Source organism: Lepidochelys kempii, chromosome 3, assembly GCF_965140265.1.
Source record: "Lepidochelys kempii isolate rLepKem1 chromosome 3, rLepKem1.hap2, whole genome shotgun sequence".
NCBI lineage: Eukaryota > Metazoa > Chordata > Testudines > Cheloniidae > Lepidochelys > Lepidochelys kempii.
Genome location: NC_133258.1, coordinates 64525968 through 64545250, shown reverse-complemented (window position 1 = coordinate 64545250; position 19283 = coordinate 64525968). Strand labels below are relative to the sequence as shown.

At 41.5% G+C, this 19283-nt stretch overlaps 1 protein-coding gene across 2 annotated transcripts in view; it reads left to right on the top strand.

Annotated features, from left to right (window-relative positions):
- Positions 1–19283, top strand: part of ME1 (malic enzyme 1) — a 342941-nt gene that overhangs the window by 278044 nt on the left and 45614 nt on the right. For both annotated transcript variants that reach the window (XR_012157982.1, XM_073336566.1), the window contains exons 8-9: positions 3891–3988; positions 13610–13723. Coding sequence is in view for 1 of the 2 variants with exons in the window: in XM_073336566.1 (XP_073192667.1) it covers positions 3891–3988; positions 13610–13723 (212 nt within the window). In the remaining variant the exon portion in view is untranslated. The remainder of the gene's footprint in view (positions 1–3890; positions 3989–13609; positions 13724–19283) is intronic.

The following is a 19283-nucleotide window of genomic DNA, read 5'->3' as shown; positions in this document are numbered from 1 at the left end:
CTTTATCATTTTACAGAAAATGGCTGAAGAAAACAAAAGTGGAGTTCTTTTACAATAGTTTGTTTAAAACTGTTGCCCTTTTATAAAATTAATGAATTAATAATAAATGTTAATCCTCAGATCTTAGTACATTACTACAGTGACACCTACTTGCGCCACTTTAATTAGAAATCGATAATCATACTGTACAATACATGCAAAAATGCCCAGAGCAAAAACCTAAAATATTACTATAATAGTATAGTTATGAAAACTCTTAACTTTTTCATTTAAAATAGAGGATTATAGGGAAACCCAGAATTCACTAGAGGTTACCAGCTGTAATTGGTACACCAGCAATGCATAATTATAGTTTGAAACGCAATAGATTTGCCTGCCTAGTGACTTAGCGGCAGAGTGTCAGGCACTCTGATAAGTAGAATCCCAGCATTCTGGTATGTTCACATCATACACACAGAGAAACTAGAAAAAAAATATACTCTGAATACTCTCGTTATGTTGCTAGAAGGTTGCAATGTAACACTACTTTATTTCTTAGAATTCAGAACAAGACCCCCAAAACAGGCTGCTCCCTAAAGCAGCAAGGCACAACTCGCCTTACCTTGCTTACAACTGTTCTTTTTCCAGACTGACACTTCTCTTGTGTTCCCAACCTCAAAACTCGAGTTTTCGCTGATCACATGTGAAAAGTCGCCCAAAAATTACCAAATGACAGCGTACTTCAAAAAGCACAAATTTTTGACATTTCAAAAGAAATCACTGAGATTGGCAACACTGTGCAGCAGCTTCTGTTCACTCACATGTGGGCCTTCTTGGTTTATACAGTTCCCCTGCATCCCCCTTGGCTGCTTCCCCACCCCATTTGATACATCCTATGGTCAACAAGAAGCCCCACTTTGCCATGGCCTGCTCTGTTCCAAATAGCACATATGCCACGTGGCTTTTGCTAGCCAGGGGAGGTGGATTTGGTCCAGTTGCCTGTGGCTCAGTGGCTGCTCTCTATCAGATAAGTGCAAAGAGACATGGACTGGGGAGCAGTGGGGATCTAAGACCTTGTCTACTCTTGCCTATGCTTAAGATGGCATGTAGGGTACGTGTAGCTACATACCGCATTGAAAGGCAGGCTGTGTCCACACCAACTGCAGTGTGTAGCTGCACGCAGCAGGGAAAGTCTCCTACAGGAACCTTTTTCCTATTGACAGAATCTTTCACTGTGGTGGGGAAAGGCTCTGGCAGCAGGGAGGCAGCAAGACACTACACTGCTACAAATAGCAGTGTAGATGTGGGAGGCAATGCTTGGACATGCAGTGAGCCATGTAGGGTATATACCCAAGGGTTCACTCATGTAGGGCACCCTCATCTGTACTCAATCACTAGAATCTGACATTGCCCCTATAAACTCTATCAGCCAGACCATTCCTTCCTCAGAGGTTTTGTATAATTAATCATAGAACCTCTTTAGAACAAACCTCCATTCCCAGCCAAAACCTCAATGAGAGTTTGTCTTAGCTAGCTGGCTCACATGATAGCTTGTACTTTACATGTCTCCACATGCAAGACTGCGTCTCCACTCTTTTCAGGGGTGGTTAAGATCCGTTTATCAGTCAGTCAGACACAGCATAGACTTACTGGTAAAAGTTCCTCCAGGAGCACTGATATCTCTGTCTTGGTAGACAGACCCCATTTAATCTGTCAAGGTATTTTATTTCACCAACCATCCCCCCTCAAAGATGCTTGTAATAGATGCATCCACACAGCTAGGGTTCTCATTTAGGCAGTCTCCAATTCAGAGCCTATGATCTCACTAACACATACATTTATTAGGGCTTAGATGTTTGTCTAGCCTGCAAGGGTTTCTTACCCCTCCTTCAGCGTATAATTGCCAGGCTCTAATAGACAATACAATGGTGATACAGTATATAAACAAAGAAGGTGGGGCAAGGTCTTCCGCTCTGTCAGGAAGAGAATTTTTTTTGTGGGAATCAACCTGGTACCTCTTCGTTTACCAGGGACTCTCAAAAAGTTGGCGGATCGTCTCAGTGGGAAGGGCTCGGTCACTCCTGAGAGGGAATTGAAAGACTCGATTCTGGATCAAATATTAATGAGCTGGGGGGTTCCCTCAATAGACTTATTTGCTACCACTGTAAACAAAAAGTGCCCCCACTTTTCTCCCAAAAAGGTGTGAGTCCAGGTTCACTGACGGATGCTTTTCTGATTTGGTGGGGAAAGGTTCTGCTGTCTCTCCTCCCCTCCCCACACTGTAATTAATTCCCCGGAAAATACATCAGGATAAGTCTGATATAATAATGCTTGGACAAATCTGCTTTCGTTTTCTGACCTGTCAATAGATCTACTCTTTCCACTTCCAATTCTGCCATACATTTTTCAAAATCCTGGTCTGGTGCTCAATATCTGACAGCATGGAAGCTACCTGGTTGAATTCTGTTGATAGCAGTTGTTCCAAGGCAGTTCAAAAGGTTTTAATTCAGAGCAGAAAGGCTAACGTATAAAAACAATTCCATTTAGTTTTACTTGTGGACTTTTGAAAGACATTCAACTTTGAGAGTCTTCTGATTCTTTTATCTTGGACTACCAGTTGTTGCGAAAGCACTCAGGATTTTCAATTACATCTATCAGTCACAATCTACACATGTTGGGAGTCATTCTGTTTTTTTCCCTTCCTACTGTATCAAGATTTTTTAAAGGGCTGACTCATATATTTCCACCAGTAAAGGAAATGTTTCCTACATGGGAGATGAATGTGGCGTTTCTAGCATTAATGGACTCTACCTTTGAACCTATGTCATTGTGTTTTTGTTGTTCCATCTTTCCATGAAAACTGCATTTTTCAGCTATCACTTCAGCTTGCAGGATGAGTGAAATATAGGCCTTGACAGCAGGCCCCTCGATTTGTAGGGCACCTACTTGGGGTTCTGTTCATACCTTTACTAATTACTACTCCATTGCGGCAGCTTCTAGATCAGATGCCCAATTTAGCAGGGCTGTCCTACAGATGTTCTTTAAATAGGAGTCCTATCACACCCCTCTTTGATAGATAACTGCTAGTCAGCCCTCTACAGTGGGATCCATGTAGACAACTGTTGTAAGAAGAAAGAGGTGTTACCTACCTTACAGTAACTGGAGTGCTTCAAGATGCCTTTGTCCACAGGGATCCTGTGACTCCCCCTCCTTCCCCACTGACACAGTCCTGTACTGGGATATTCTGTGTTGCTGAAGGAACTGAGTGGTGGTTGGAGCTGCTCTGCCCTTTCTTTCCTCAGAAGGGGTGCAAGAGCATGCATTATGTGCATGTGCAGCCCCAGGGGATGCTGCAACTAAGACTCTGGGCTCACTTGCATGGGGCACACACAGCTACAGTGGGATCCATGTACATAAAGACACCTTGAAGACCTCCAGTTACTGTAAGAGATAAATAACCTCTCATTTCATGTTGCACACTAATTGAAGCAAAGGTCTCTATACAACTCTTGCCTTAGTTAGTGTGCATCCTGCCAATGGGAGTTGGCATTTCCCATTACTGACCATGTCTGATCTTGCTCAGTTCCTGAGATCTGGTCAAATGAATTCTGAGCACTAGGTGGTGTGGTTGGCAAGATAGAGTACATGCTAACATAGCTGAGATTAGAATCAAGATCATAATCTTTATTTTACTTTATTCTAAAGTTATTAGTCTCGTTTATCTCTGATTTAATAAAAACAAAGTATAAAGCAAAACAAACAAACGACTCCCCATCTAAATTGTAATTGCTAACTCTCAAGTATTTGCATCTTTTAGCTATATGAGTACTTCGAAATCATTGATAATTTTTACTTAAGACTTTGCAATTACTATTTCAAGAGTAGTCAAAATTATTCATTTTGTATTTTAGGAACAGCGTCTGTGGCTGTTGCGGGTCTTCTAGCAGCTCTGCGTATCACTGAGAACAAGCTGTCCGATCACAATATCCTGTTCCAGGGAGCTGGAGAGGTATCTTTATTATACAGCAAGGAAGCTTCTCATGTGAAAACCTTGCTTTTATTTCAGAACAAGTTGCATGTATCTGATCCATAATAAGATACTTATTAGGTTAAATAACAATCACCTGCAAAAAAATTTTCTTACTTCAAATATACATTTTGTCGAAACTCCTTTAATTTTCCCAAAGCATCCTATGAAAATACCCATCTTGATCAGATGAACTATAGTCCGCTATTAAAACGTCAAGTTCTTCTTTGAATGATAGCCCCTATGTGTATTTCACATGTGGGTACCCATGAGCACCATGCACCTGAGTCTGGAATTTTTTTACAATCAGTATCCATTGGCCCAGACATGCTCAGTAGCTCTCGTTGTGCGCTGAACTGAGGGCATAAAGGTTGTTGCATACCAATGCCTCTTCAGTTCATTCTTACTGCCGCATGGTCCGAGTCAGAATCTTTGGTGTCCTGAGATTCATTTCTCCTGTGCCATTGCGGTAAATATATTGTATTTTTGTATATAATTGTTTTAGTAGTTAGTTATTTCCCCCCTTTTCTCCTCCCCCTGAGAAAATCCCCCCCCAAGAATGCTGGGATGATGTCCAGGGTTCTGGGGTTCAAAAACTTTTCTTGCCCTTGATCCTTTTCTGTGCCCAATGAACGTCAACACTGCTTCTGTTGCCTGGGGGAGGCTCACATTTCAGCCAAGTGCAGCATCTGCCACTCCTTTCCCCCCAGAAGTTGTGAGGGTCAGGAACTGAAGCTAAGGAAACATCTGAAGGAGAAGGCAATGAGACCCCAATTAGGTCCAGGCTGGGGACTGACCCTGTACATCAATCTAAGCAAGTGGGCAGTGCATCTTCGAGCACAAGCTCAGAAATAGAGGCTGAGAGTTCTAAGAAACGCTTCCAATGGAAGTAAGGGGCACTGTGTTAGGCTGTCTACCTCACATGAGGCCTGAACGGTTCTATTAGGCCAATTAACTCATACCTGGAGGAAAGGCAAGGAGTGCTAAAGCGTAATTGCTGATGAAATCCAGCTGGGGAAGGAGCTGGGTGGGGTTTATAAAGAGGAATTTTGCAATAGATGGGGACTGCAATGAGGTGAGCCTGCAGTCACGCTCCCTGATACAAGGTGCAGAACAGAAGACCGAGAAAGAGCAGGGTAGGGAGCAGTCCAGGGAAGGAACAGTACTGTCTGAGAGGGATAGACCTGAACTGTTGGTCTGAGGGTCTCTGGATCATAATCCGGAATAGAGGGAGAGCACATATTCCCCTACCAGTTGCTGCAGAAGTGGTGCAGGCAGCTCAGTGGATATGGAGAGGGCCTGAGTCTTTGAGGAAGGGGATTCTGATAATACTCAGGAAGGGGAAAATGATGGTGACTTGGCCAGAGGGCTAAGCCACAAAAGAGGCTCTGCAGCTCCTGACCAGAACAATGGGTTGAGTGACCCCCTCATGGGGTGCGGACAGTGGTGAGCCAATTCCCCGGATGAACCATGAAGAGGTGCCACCGAGCAGTAAATAGCCAAGCCAGACTCCGTTACCAGCACTCTCATAGACATAGGGACAAACCATGGTGGTCTAAGATTGCCCTGAAGAGAAAGGAAGCCTCTTTGATCCCATCAAAGTCAGGAGAATCTGCGTGCATGGGCGCTAAAGACTTAAGCCCGAGTAAATCATCTTGGCAGGAGAAAGTGGAATGCAAGGATATGGATCTGCTGGTCTAGCATCGATTTCAATGGTAAAGGCTCAAGATAAACAGCTTCTGGTGTTGCCATCCAAATCTAGAGCTGTTGGTGCACCTATAGCAACACATCTCCAGATGGATCCAACTTCCCCGTGACCAGGGATACTCTGGTTCCAACTGCTCCACCAGGGTGAACTGAGACCTTTATCTCGCCAGAGGACATATTTCCTGTCCCTTACCCACATTGACTCCTCTTATCAGGACCATCTCTATTCGGGGACATTGTTACACCAGAGGAAGAGACTATTCCAAGGATTCAGAGTCATTTTCCTGTCTCATCCACCAGTGTCCATACACAGCTATCAGTACCATCAGTTATACTCGTAGTCCAGGATCTGGCCTCTTCTTCCAGTGAGTCGGAAGCTCCACAGGAGGGCCTGCAACTCCGGATAAAGGTGGCCCTGGACAGAAGCTCTAAAAGATCAGGATTCTGGCCTGCAGCCAGACATGATTAGACAAGAGACAAGTGGTACTTTATGCCATGGCATCCTCCCCCGCCAGTTGATCCATCCTACTGGAGGCTGTGGAAGCCCTACTCTGGACACCCGGGATTGGTACATAAGCCTTATTTATCATTGACCATCTATCCCCAACCATAGCTGTCGAGCATTTTGAGGAAGGTGGTGAGCTGGTTCTGACAGTTCCGGGAGCGATTTCATCATTTTCACCAGATGAGGCGGTTACTCCATCTTCTCTGTCTCTGCCAGATCACCAGTATCAGGAGCTCTTGCATAAAATGGCACCAGTGCTGGAGATTGAGCATGAGGAAGTCCAGGTGCCTCAGCACAGATTTCTGGACATTTTTCAGCCTTCCGGTCCAGGTTGAGTGGCCCTCCCCATCAATGAGGCCATCACGGACCCAGCAAAAGACAGTTCAGCACATTCCTGCTTCTTGTGCTCCTATCCCTAAGAGGGCCAAGAAGTGTTACTTTGTTCCAGCTAGAGAGGGAGAGTTTTTATTTTTACCCCCATGGCCTAACTCCTTGGTGCTGCAGGTGGCAACAGAGAGATCCAAGCAGCAACACCTCAAGGCTACTCCTTCTGATAAGGGACACAAGCAGCTCGACTTCCTGGGGAGAAAAGTCTTTTTTCACCTCCCTCCAACTCAAGATCTCAAATTATCAGGCCCTCTTTGCCAAATAGGATTTTACCAGTTATGCTAAGTTTCTAAATTTTAAGGACAAGCTCCATGAGAAGGATAAAGCCCACTTCCAGGCCTTAACTGACAAAGGCAAATTGGTGGCCAAGACTTCCCCCCAGGCAGTGCTGGACATGACAGATACTGTGTCTGGGGGGATGTTATGGCCATTGTTATGAAGAGAGACATGATTAATTCTCAAGTTTCCCTAGAGAGGTGCAGAGTGCCATCCAAGATCTGCCCTTTGATGCAATCAATCTCTCCACTCCCTCAAGGACTTGAGGACAGCTCTTTGCTCACTTGGCATTTATACCTGTCCCCAACAGAAGACATCACACACGGGGTAGAGGGTGAGGCTGCCTTGTCAGCCCTTTTATCAACGTCTTCAGGAGCCATCAAGTAAAAGACAGAAGATTTATAAGCCCAGGAACCCAGCCTCTGCAACATCCACCACCACATCTTACTCTAACCTTCAGTCAAAGGTTCTTTTGGCAGGACTGTCAAGACCTGCGTCCCTTTATTGAATCCTCTTCATTCTCTGCCTCAGCTTTTTTGGAAGCTGCCTTATCTAATTTGCTGACAACTGGAGGGCCTTAACTACCGATAAATGGGTACTAGAAGTTATTCATGGTGGCTATCTGATCAAGTTTCAAACAAATCCTACCCAGAAACACCCTTCCCACTTCCCTTTCAGGGATGGCTCTCACAAGGAGATTCTCCAACGGGAATTGGACTCACTTCTTCCCTAGGGAGCCATAGAAAGGGTTCCACCTCAACATCGAAGGAAAGGGATTCTACTCCTCTTACTTCCTGATCCCCAAGAAAAATATGAGGTGGAGGCTGATGCTACGAATGCTGAACGTTTTCATCTGAAAACTAAAATTCTACATGTTCTTTTTGGCATTAGTAATTCCTCTTCAGAGGAGGGTCTGAAAGACACATACTTTCAAATAGACATTAATCCATCCCACATCTTCTTCAATCAAGATTGTTACTAATGCAGAGTCCTCCCCTTTGGACTGGCCACAGCACCAGGGTCTTTACCCTGTTTTTTCAGTAGTGGCAGCTTTGGTGAGAAGAGAAGGATTTACTGTGTTCCCATACCTTGACAATTGGATTCTAATGGGCAGCTCCTACGAAGAAATCCAGCAGGCAGTCCAATTTCTAGTCAGTCTGCTGCCTTGCCTAAGTGTCTACCTCAACCACAAAAAATTCATTTACCTCCATGAGGTCCATAAACTACTTAGGTTGATGTTGGACTCAACCAAGCAAGAGCTTATCTAATCTCTTGAGGTTTCAGGCCATGAGTGCTCTCTCACACCAAGTCACCATCAGACTCTGCACTTCAATCAGAACTTTCCTTTCCCTCCTTGATGGGCCTCATGCACACAGATGATGCCATTCACCAGGTTTTATCTTCATTGTCTACAAGACTGGCTCCCTCCATGAACTCACCAGAGTGGGGCAACATCAACAACAAGGTGACAGTTCCGTCCAGGGTTTTGGACTCTCTCATAAGGTGGACAAAGGTGGAGAAAGTTTGGTGGGGATCCCTTTCCTTACACTGACTCCCAAGGCAACCATCATTACTGATGCCTCCCTCTTAGGTATGAGAGCTCATAAGGGTGATCATATGGTACAGGACATCTGGACCCCCTCATGTCATAAATATAAAGGGAAGGGTAACAACCTTCCTGTATACAGTATTATAAAATCCCTCCTGGCCAGAGGCACAATATCCTTTTACTGTAAAGGGTTAAGGAGCTCAGGTAACCTGGCTGGTACCTGACCAAAAGGACCAATAAGGGGACAATATACTTTCAAATCTAGGGTGGGGGGAGAAAGGCTTTTGTCTGTCTGTCCTGTGTGCTTGCCGGAGAGAGATCAAGAAAGCAAGCAATCCAACTCCATTAGAATTAGTAAGTACTAGCAAGGAAATGCATTTGTTTACTTTTGTTTTGGCTTGTGATTTTCTCTGTGCTGAGAGGAAGGTGTATTCCTGGTTTTCTTTTTGTAACTTTAAAGTTTTTGCCCAGAGGGAAATCCTCTGTGTTTTAAATCTGATTGCCCTGTGAGGTTAGCTTCCCTTCTAACTTTACAGAGATGCTTCTTTTACCTTTTTTCTTTCTAATAAAGTTCTGTTTCTTTTAAGAGCCTGACTGATTTCTCTATTGTCCTAAGACCCAGGGGTTTGGGTCTGTGATCACTTTGTAACCAATTGGTTAGGATATTATTCTCAAGCCTCCCCAGGAAAGGGAGTGTAAGGACTTGGGGGGATATTTTGGGGGAATAGGAACTCCAAGTGGTCCTTTCCCTGATTCTTTGTTAAATCACTTAATGGTGGCAGCGTACCCTCCAAGGGCAAAGAGTTTGCCTTGGGGAAGTTTTACCCTAAGCTAGTAGAAATAAGCTTAGGGGGTCTTTCATGTGGGTCCCCACATCTGTACCCTAGAGTTCAGAATGCACATAAATATACTAGAACTCAGGACAGTCCATCGAGCCAGCAATGCCTTCTTCCTTCTCATCCAATCCAAGCACATCCAAATAATATCATCCAACATGGTTAGCAGCAATCAGATGACTAACATAATGAACAGCTTTGTAAATGGTGTAGGATCTGAGGATAAAATAGGGAACAAATAAGTTAAGAATTATTTTGACAAGTTAGATGTCTTCAAGTTGACAGAGCCTGAAGAAATACATCCTAGAATACTCAAGGAACTGGCTGAAGAGATTTCTGACACACTAGTGGTTATCTTTGAGTACTTGTGGAGGATGGGAGAGATCTAAGAGGAATGGAAAAGGGCAAACATACTACCTATTTATAAAAAGGGAAATAAGGACAATCCAGGGAATTATAGACCAGTCAATACCTGGAAATACAATGGCGCAAATAAGCAAGCAAGCAAACACCTAAACAATAATAAGGTGATAAGTAACAGTCAACGTATATTTGTCAAGAACAAATTGTGTCAAACCAACCTAATATCCTCATTTGACAAGGTAATAAGCCTTGTGGATCAGGGGGAAGCAGTAGATGTGATATCTCTCTACTTTAACAACAAGGAGTCCGGTGGCACCTTAAAGACTAACAGATTTATTTGGGCATGTTAGTCTTTAAGGTGCCACCGGACTCCTTGTTGTGTTTGTGGATACAGACTAACACGGCTTCTCCCTGATACTCTCTACTTTAGTAAGGCTTTTGATACTGTCTTACCTGACCTTCTCATAAACAAACTAGGGAAATATAGCCTAGAAGAATCTACATAAGGAGGGTGCACAATGGGTTAGAAAACTATATTCAGAGAGTAGTTATCAATGGTTCACAGTGAAGCGGGATGGCATATCAAGTGGGGTCTTGCAGTGATCTGTCCTGGGTCCAGTTCTATTCAATATCTTTATAAATGATTTAGATAATGACATATAGAAAACCCTTCTAAAGTTTGAGGATGATACTGAGCTGAGAGGGGCTGCAAGTGATGTGGAGGATAGGATTAGAATTCAGAATGATATTGACAAAATGGTCTGAAATAAACAGGATGAAACTTAATAAGGACAAATGCAAAGTACACCACTTAGGAAGGAACAATCAGTTGCACATATACAAAATGGGAAATTACTGGCTGGGAAGGAGTACTGTGGAAAAGGATCTGGGGATTATAGTGGATCACAAACTAAAGATGAGTCAACAGGGTCCTAGTGTTGCAAAAAAAGGAAACATTCTGCAATGTATTTGTAGGAGTGTTAGGAGTGAGTAGCTCCTATGAAGAAATCCAGCCCGCAACCCAATTTCTGGTCAGTCTGTGCCTTGCCTATGTGTCTACCTCAACCACATTCTTTCACTCTACTCAGCACTAAGACCTTAACTGGAGTACTGTGTCCAGTTCTGGGCACCACGCTTCGCTAAAGATGGGGACAAATTGGAGAAAATCCAGAGGAACTGTAACTAAAATGATTAAAGATCTAGAAAACATGACCTACAAGGAAAGATTGAAAAAATTGGGTTTGTTTGGTTTGTAGAGGAGAAGACTGAGGGAACACATGATAACAGTCTTTAAGTATGTAAAAAGTTGTTATAAAGAGGAAGGTGATAATGTGGAATAGTTCTCCTTATACATGGAGGACAGGATAAGAAGTAATGGGCTTAAATTGAAGCAAGGGAGATTTAGGTTAGACATCAGGAAAAACTTCCTAACTGTCAGGGTAGTTAAGCACTGGAACAAATTATCCAGGGATGTTGTGGAATTTCTGTCTTTGAAAGTTTTTGAGAACAGGTTAGACAAACACCTGTGAGGAATGGTCTAGATAATACTTAGTCCTGTCTCAGTGCAGGGGACTGAAGTGGATGACCTACTGAGATCCCTTCCAGTCCTACATTTCTGTGATTATTCTGCCACTCAGCATCTACCAGATCAGATCAAGCCCACAGAGAGCATCAATATCTGCATCAGTGATCTGAATGTATTGGAGACTTTAGAGATGCTTTCAACCTTGGTGCACACAGATCATTCCGCAGCTTTTGCTCCATATTGAGCAAATGGAAGAATCTCTGGTTAAATATTTTTCTGTTTAACACTGTTGTGCTTGGTGCTGTATAAAGTCAATGGAAGACACAATCTCTGTCCCTATGAGTTTATTCAGAATAAAACTCTATATTTCTAAAGCAAAACCCAAAACAATAAGCTGCTGTTGGGCAAGAAAGGGGGGCGCCGTTTGATTCTCAATGAAATTGCATAGTGAAGAACAAGAAGCAAACTGATTAGTGTTTGTACTGGGTTGATATTCAAAATTATTCAGTATTCTGTTGTTTTTTTGTGATATCATTCAAAAGAAATAAAACTAGACTCCAGTAATAATACACGCATCTAGACAAAGAACTGAAAAATGGAACTTTTTTCTGGGAGAACAACCAACTGTCTACAATTACAGAATACTCGAGTAGTAGATAAGAGAAGCTATGCCTTCTTGATGGGCTCTTTTAAGAATGATTTGAGATTGAGATTGTATATTACTTAATAAAATATAGTGTGTGTTGTGTAGGGTTCTTGAAATTTAAAACAAAAATAAAGGTTTTTTATAGGAAAATAAAAATCGTATTACATTCTCAAAGATTATTATCTGGAATAAGTATTAAAACTCATCTTAAAAGATCAGTGTTAGTATTTATTTCCAGTAGTGCCAACAATGTGCAAAGAGGTGTGGTCATATCAGTCAAAATTTAACCAGTGTGCTTTGGATTCTATAAAATACTATTTAAATTGTTATTCTTTAAAAGGAATCTTGAGTATCATTTGGTGGGTTGGTTTGTTTGTTTATATTAGCTTTGGGTTTATTTTATTTATTTATTTATTTATTTGTATTTATTTTTGCTGTTTAAACTGTGTTGTGAAAACCAGATAATCATGTAAGATTAGTGAATTCTCCTTCAATAAATAATGTGTTTGTGGCTAAATGCTACCTAAGCAGAACTGAAACATCTAATCCAGTGGTTCTCAAACTTTTGTATTGGTGACCCCTTTCACACAGCAACCCTCTGTGAGTACGACCCCCCCTAATAAATTAAGAACTTTTTTTTATATTTAGCACTATTATAAATGCTGGAAGTGAAGTGGGGTTTGGTGTGGTGGCTGACAGCTCACGACCCACCCATGTAATAACCTCATGACCCCTTAAGGGTCATGACCCCCCAGTTTGAGAACCCCTGATCTAGTCTGAGCTAATGAAGTCTAATGAAGTCTGAATATCTCAAACCCTACTTGAGTTACAGTCTGTGCTCTGAATTATTAAAACTATAAGTGGCTAAAAGAAATAGACTTACTTATTGCTAAAATTTTCAGAACAGATTATTTTTAGAAAAACATTGCAAACTTGACAGTTTTCACTTTGACTCAGAAAAAACCCCTATATTTTGTTTCAGAGTAGCAACTGTGTTAGTCTGTATTCACAAAAAGAAAAAGAGTACTTGTGGCACCTTAGAGACTAACAAATTTATTTGAGCATAAGCTTGAATGCATCCAGTGAAGTGACCTGTAGCTCACGAAAGCTTATGCTCAAATAAATTTGTTAGTCTCTAAGGTGCCACAAGTACTCCTTTTCTATATTTTGTAAAATTCGTAGATTTTTGTGAAAAAGCAAAAAAAACCAAAAACATGTTTTGCTCATCTTGCTCCTTTTAATAGGCAGATGAATGTAAGAAAATAAACTTCTAGCGTACAAATTGTACCACATAAGTAATCATCTGCTTCTCCCTGGCTTTCTCCATTGTCTAGATAATACATGTGTAGGGTTGCAGTGCTCAGAGACCATATTCACTTCAGTACCACCCCTGCACTCCACTCTATATAAATATATTGGGCTGGTTTTAAATGCAATAAAATTATTTTTATTCAAACCAAACTTTATTGGTGGTAGTAGAGTAGTCACATAGGGTTCTGATCTCTATCATATTTTATTGTCTAATGTAAAATAGCAGATTCCATTAATTATGTGAGGAGAAGAGGAAGCATAAACATAGTAAAACTGAGCCATGAATCTGACTGTCTTTGTTTTTTATATATCTATCACCACCATATCTAGCATTGTAAAAGATCCGTTTTCTGGTGTTTTTAATTTATGAAGATCTAATTGTACAGCTTTAATTGTTACTGAAATTAACAGTTTTAAAAAATAGTATCATATGTTGTTGCATTCTCTTTCTTTTCCAGTTTCATATATGAATTTTCTTTTCCCCTCTCTCCTTTTAAGGCTGCCCTTGGAATAGCAAATCTGATTATTATGGCTATGCAAAAAGAAGGGACACCAGAACGTGAGGCCATCAAAAAGATATGGATGGTAGACTCAAAAGGATTAATAGTTAAGGTAATACAACATTTTTCATGGCTATAAGTGCAATGTTAAAATTATTCTCATCATTCTGCATCAGCCTGATGCAGAAACAGCTTTATGGATATGATGAAGCTATTTACTATCTTTTCTAATACCTACATGCTTAACATTTCTAGATATAGATCTGTCGCATTCTGATCCGTTCGGAGGTGCAATCCAGACCAGTAAGGGATGTGTTACTGTCTGCCCTGTAAACCCTGGCTGTTTCACAGCGCTTTTCTGCTGTAGCTCCCAACCTGGCCCGCTCACACGCAGCCTACCAGCATGCAGGTCACACCCTAAGTGTTTGTGTGTTAGACATCCCAGGTTCAGCAGCTCAGACACTAGCAGCCTTTCTACAGCTCTGCAGCTTTATGCTGGCTTCCACCAGCCTCGGTTACTACTAGGAGCATGATCCCCAACACACTCCCAGTCCTGAATTTTCCCAAAACTGTGCCTTCTGCAATCTGCAGCCCACTCCTGGACAGTTCAGAGAAATAATATGGTTAATTTGTTCCACTAAAGACACAAATACAGATCACAGCTTATTAACTTAATTGGGGTGAATATACCCTTCCCTTTAAACACTGTGTTGAGTTGGTTAATAGTAAAATAAAACAAACATGTTAGCATCACTTAACCTATGCCCTATTGTTAAGTAAAAAAAATAAAGGGTTACAAGGAAATAAAAATGAAAACATGCATCTAAAAGTCTAAAACATAATTTAGCTAGTTACAGGCCTTGTTCTAGATGTGTTACCAGTCTCTCTTTCCCAGCCATGGCTGACTTTCTCTCAGTCAGGACCTTCGACAACTTGTAAAATCTTCAGAGAGACAACAGTGCTGAGTTTCATTAAACTGCACTATGGCAGCACTGTTCACAGCATTGTAGTAAAAATAGTAGAATCATAAGAATTAGAGATGGAAAAGATGTCACCGAGGCCAACGCTCTACCAATAAGCTGAGAGGAGGGGTGAATGAGTACAGGAAAATTCTAATATCTAATATCTGACCTTACCTGTCTACCTACCTCTGATGCAGTTTTTTGTCCCATTCCCAGAAAAAATGTCGTGAAGCAGTAGAGTAATACTTCCTACTTCCTTTGCGTTTCATCCGAGAATTTCAAAGTGTACAAATATTAGTAGATGAAGCCTTATCTGTTTTAAGTGGATTACAAAAAATAGAGATTGCCTAATAAGGGTAGTATCTTGTATAGTTTTCTTTTATTATCTTCATTTTAGAGATTGGGAAACTGATGTATAGAAAGGTTATGTTCTTCAAATGATGATCCTATCCCTATGTCAATTCCACACATGGCTATGCATATGCACCATGCATCTTAGTCTAGAGAGTTTTAGTAAGCAGTGTACATGGGTCCGCATATGCACAATTGTTCTCCTCAAGCTCCAAACCAGAATATAAAGGGCAGTGCAGACCAATGCCTCTCCAGTTCTTTTATACTACCAAGTGGCCTGAGTTGTTGTACTCTGTGTCTGCTTCAGTCTTTCTCTACTTTGATACCTGTAAATATGAATTATAATTTTTAGTAGTTTAGTGTTTTTAGTGTTTTCATAGTTAGCTTAGTTCTCCCTATCTCAGTGGTCATAGAGGTGGAGGAAGTCACATACCTGGATCTTTGAACCCTTTGTCGTTTGCACTGGGGTTCATAAGGGCACTCCTGATAAAATACCTGAGGGTGGGTGGGCCTGAGGGTTTGCTTATGATATTTCTTCTTCAGAGCTGGGGTGTAAATGCAGGGAGTGAGGGGTTGTCCTAGAGTCTTTAAGAGAGTGTAGATATTAATTGGTCTTTTCATTAAAGAAGTTAGACTCATCAAAGGGAAGGTCCTCAATGTTATTCTGGACCTCCCTGGGGAACCCTGAACATTGGATCCACAATTCATACCTCATGACTGCAGCTGCGTCAATGTGCATTCACTGGCACATGGAGTGATGTCTTAGCCACCAGCCTGCCTTCATCAATGAGAGCTTAGAACTGGGCCCTGTCTTTCTGAGGAAATTTCTCTTTAAAGTCTAGAAATTTTGAATAATTCAGGAAATTGTATTTTGCTAAAGGCATCTGGTAGTTAGCAACTTTGAATTGGAGACTAGCTTAAAAACTCCTTTAAATTTCATCCTGGCAGCAGAATTAGCTTTGACCCTCAATCATGATTACAGGGCAAACTGCACTTTGGACCCCTTTAGTCCCTCTTAAATGCACCTCTTAGGTTTCTAGGTCTCTTGGCATCGACCCCCCTATTCTCTTACCATATTAATGTGATAGAGCCAACTGTGTTTGGCACCTTTGTGAGTCTTTCATTCTGGGGACCAGTGAGATGATTGAAGTGACTCAAAAACAGCATCTTCAAAACAAAGTATTATGTGGTAATTCTCCCCAGATGTTCAAAGCTCATAGAGCAAAGGACAAAACAAAGGCCTGTGCACCTCGGGTCTTACTGTATCTTAATCTTTTCTTGTCAGCTTTTTTAAGTTCCCCTAAAATCAGCTAACTCCCATGTCGGAGAGAATCAGACTGTCCTGTTAATATCATGTTCTGTCTCTGTGCATCTCTGTACCAGCCTGTCAGCTCTTACTGACGCTTCCTGGGCAGTCTCTGGCCACCTGTTCAGCACCCTCCCTTTTCTATGACCGGGGTCCTATAATGTTTGATCTCCTCCTTTTGATCCTAGACTTAACTTTTCTTGTGTAGACACAGCCTTTGTTGGCATAACTATACAGGTATAGCTATTCTGGCAAACCCTCCAGCTATGTTTACACCAGTGGTGGGCAACCTGGGTGGCGGGCAATACGTGGCCCATCAGGGTAATCCGCTGGTGGGCCGCAAGACAGTGTTTACATTGACTGTCCGCAGGCATGGCCTCCTGCAGCTCCCAGTTGCCGCAGTTTGCCGTTCCCAACCAATGGGAGCTGCGGGAAGTGGCACAGGCTGGCATCTACACTAGAGCATCTACACTGACAGTGCATCTACACTAGAGCTTATACCTGCATAGCTGTGTGGTTTAAAAAAAAACCCACAACCCTACCAACATAGCAGTGCTGGTATAACTTTTAAGTATAGGGCTTTAGCCTTAGGAAGAGGAAACAGTTCTCACCCTGCCTGGAGCCAGTAGGGAGTATTCCCAAATAAAAAGCTTTTCCATTGTTTCCTCCAGGACTCTTCTCTGTGTCACTGTTTGGCTGCTTGGTTTCTTTAATAACCCCTTTCGATCTAGATTCATAGATTCTAAGGCCAGAAGGGACCACTAGTCTGACCTTCTGTATAGCACAGGCCATAGAACTTTCCCAAAACAATTCTTCTATCATAACTTTTAGAAAAACACCCCATCTTAACTTAAAAATTGTCAGTAATGGAGAATTCGCCATGATCCTTGGTAAATTGTTCAATGATTAGTTACCCTCACTGTTAAAAAAGTATGCCTTATTTCCAGTCTGCAACTTCGCTTGAACTTCCAGCCATTGGATCATGTTATATCTTTCTCTGATAGACTGAAGAGCCCATTATTAAATATTTGTTCCCCATGTAGGTACTTATAGACTATAATCAAGTCACTCCTTAATCTTCTCTTTCTTACAGTGAATAGATTGAGCTCTTTTAGTCTGTTGTGATAAGCCATGTTTTCTAATCCTTTAATTGTTCTCCTGGCTCTTCTCTGAACCCTCTCCAATTTATCAACATCCTTCTTCAGTTGTAGACACCAGACCTGGAAACGGTATTCCAGCAGCAGTTGCACTAGAGACAAATACAGAAGTAAAATAATCTCTCTACTCCTACTCAAGATTCCCTTGTTTACACATCCCAAGATCATATTAGCTCTTTTGGCCACAGCGTCACACTGGAAGCTCATGTTCAGCTGATTATATACCACCACCACCCCCAAACCTTTTTCAGAGTCACTGCTTCCCAGGATAAAATCCCCCAACATGTAAGTATGGCCAAAGTCTTTGCTTCCAGTTGTATACATTTACATTTAGCTATATTAAAATGCATACTGTTTGCTTACGCCCAAGCAATGTAGATCGCTCTAAATCAGTGACCTGTTCTCTTCATTATTTACCATGCCCCTAATTTTTGTCATCTGCAAACTTTATCAGTGATGATTTTATGTTTTCTTCCAGATTATTGATAAAGATGTTAAATAGCGTAGGGCGAAGAACCAATCTGCCTTACAGAAATATATTATGTCAACACTATTGCCTTTATCATCCAAACGTAATCCAAATGTAATCTTATTTAAAAAAAAAAGATATCAAGATATGTAACCTCTTAGCAAGTAACCCATCAAAAACACACACACAGCATTCACCATATTCATAAAAAATACTGATATTTCCTAGTTTGTCTCACTTTCCTTCTTAATAATCATTACACATATCTGTTTATCATGTATTTATTTTTGTGGTGCTTTATGTATATCGTGTATAAGCATCTTATATAAATTAAGGCTCACGCCACTAGATTCTCTGGTCTAGATAAGCTGGGCTTGGCACAGGACCAGAGAGGACATGGAGGCAAGTGGTTTTATATTAGCTTTGTGGCTTCTTGATTCTGGGACCAGATGAGTGCCAGTTCTGTCCCTAGTGTAAGCTAGAGCATTCTGAGGGCTACTCTAATTTATTCCTAGCTGCATGTGGCCACAAGGAGCCATTCTAGCAATGATTATTAAGAAGAATCTGCAGCTTGGAAATGCTCTGACCATGGTCCCTTTTCCCTGGTTTCATAAAGCTACTATGCTATTCAGGGATACTACAAAGTGGGAACTCCCATGTGGCCAGATCCACCATAACAGGCCCAAATATCAGGCCCCAATTTGGGAGCATTTGTATGAGTTACCTCCTATTTTTAACATCACTCTCAATATGTCAGTTTTACAGTCTGGAGTCCTGTTTTTACAGCTGTTGTCTATGGGGTCTCTAAGGGGTCTCTTCATAAGACAATTTTGTTTTGTTTATCTGAGCTTCTGCTTGGTTCTGTAATCTGGCGACATGGGGTAAGTTTCCATTTCTGTGCCGATGATGTACATTTATTTTAAGTTTGATACCAAAAACTCTTACAATATATACAATACAACTCTCTTCACAATGTGTATGATAATCAAGGTGGGCCATTTCCTGCACAAATCCAGGTTCTCTCATCCCCTCACTCCCCTCCAAAAACCACACACACAAACTAAATCTCCTGCTAGTAATAGCTTATCCAAAGTGACCACTCTCCCTACAATGTGCGTGATAATCAATGCCCCTCTGCCATTTACATTGGTCAAACTGGACAGTCTCTACGTAAAAGAATAAATGGACACAAATCAGATGTCAAGAATTATAACATTCATAAACCAGTCGGAGAACACTTCAATCACTCTGGTCACGCAATCACTGACATGAAGGTCACTATCTTACAACAAAAAAACTTCAAATCCAGACTCCAGCGAGAAACTGCTGAATTGGAATTCATTTGCAAATTGGATACTATTAATTTAGGCTTAAATAGAGACTGGGAGTGGCTAAGTCATTATGCAAGGTAGCCTATTTCCCCTTGC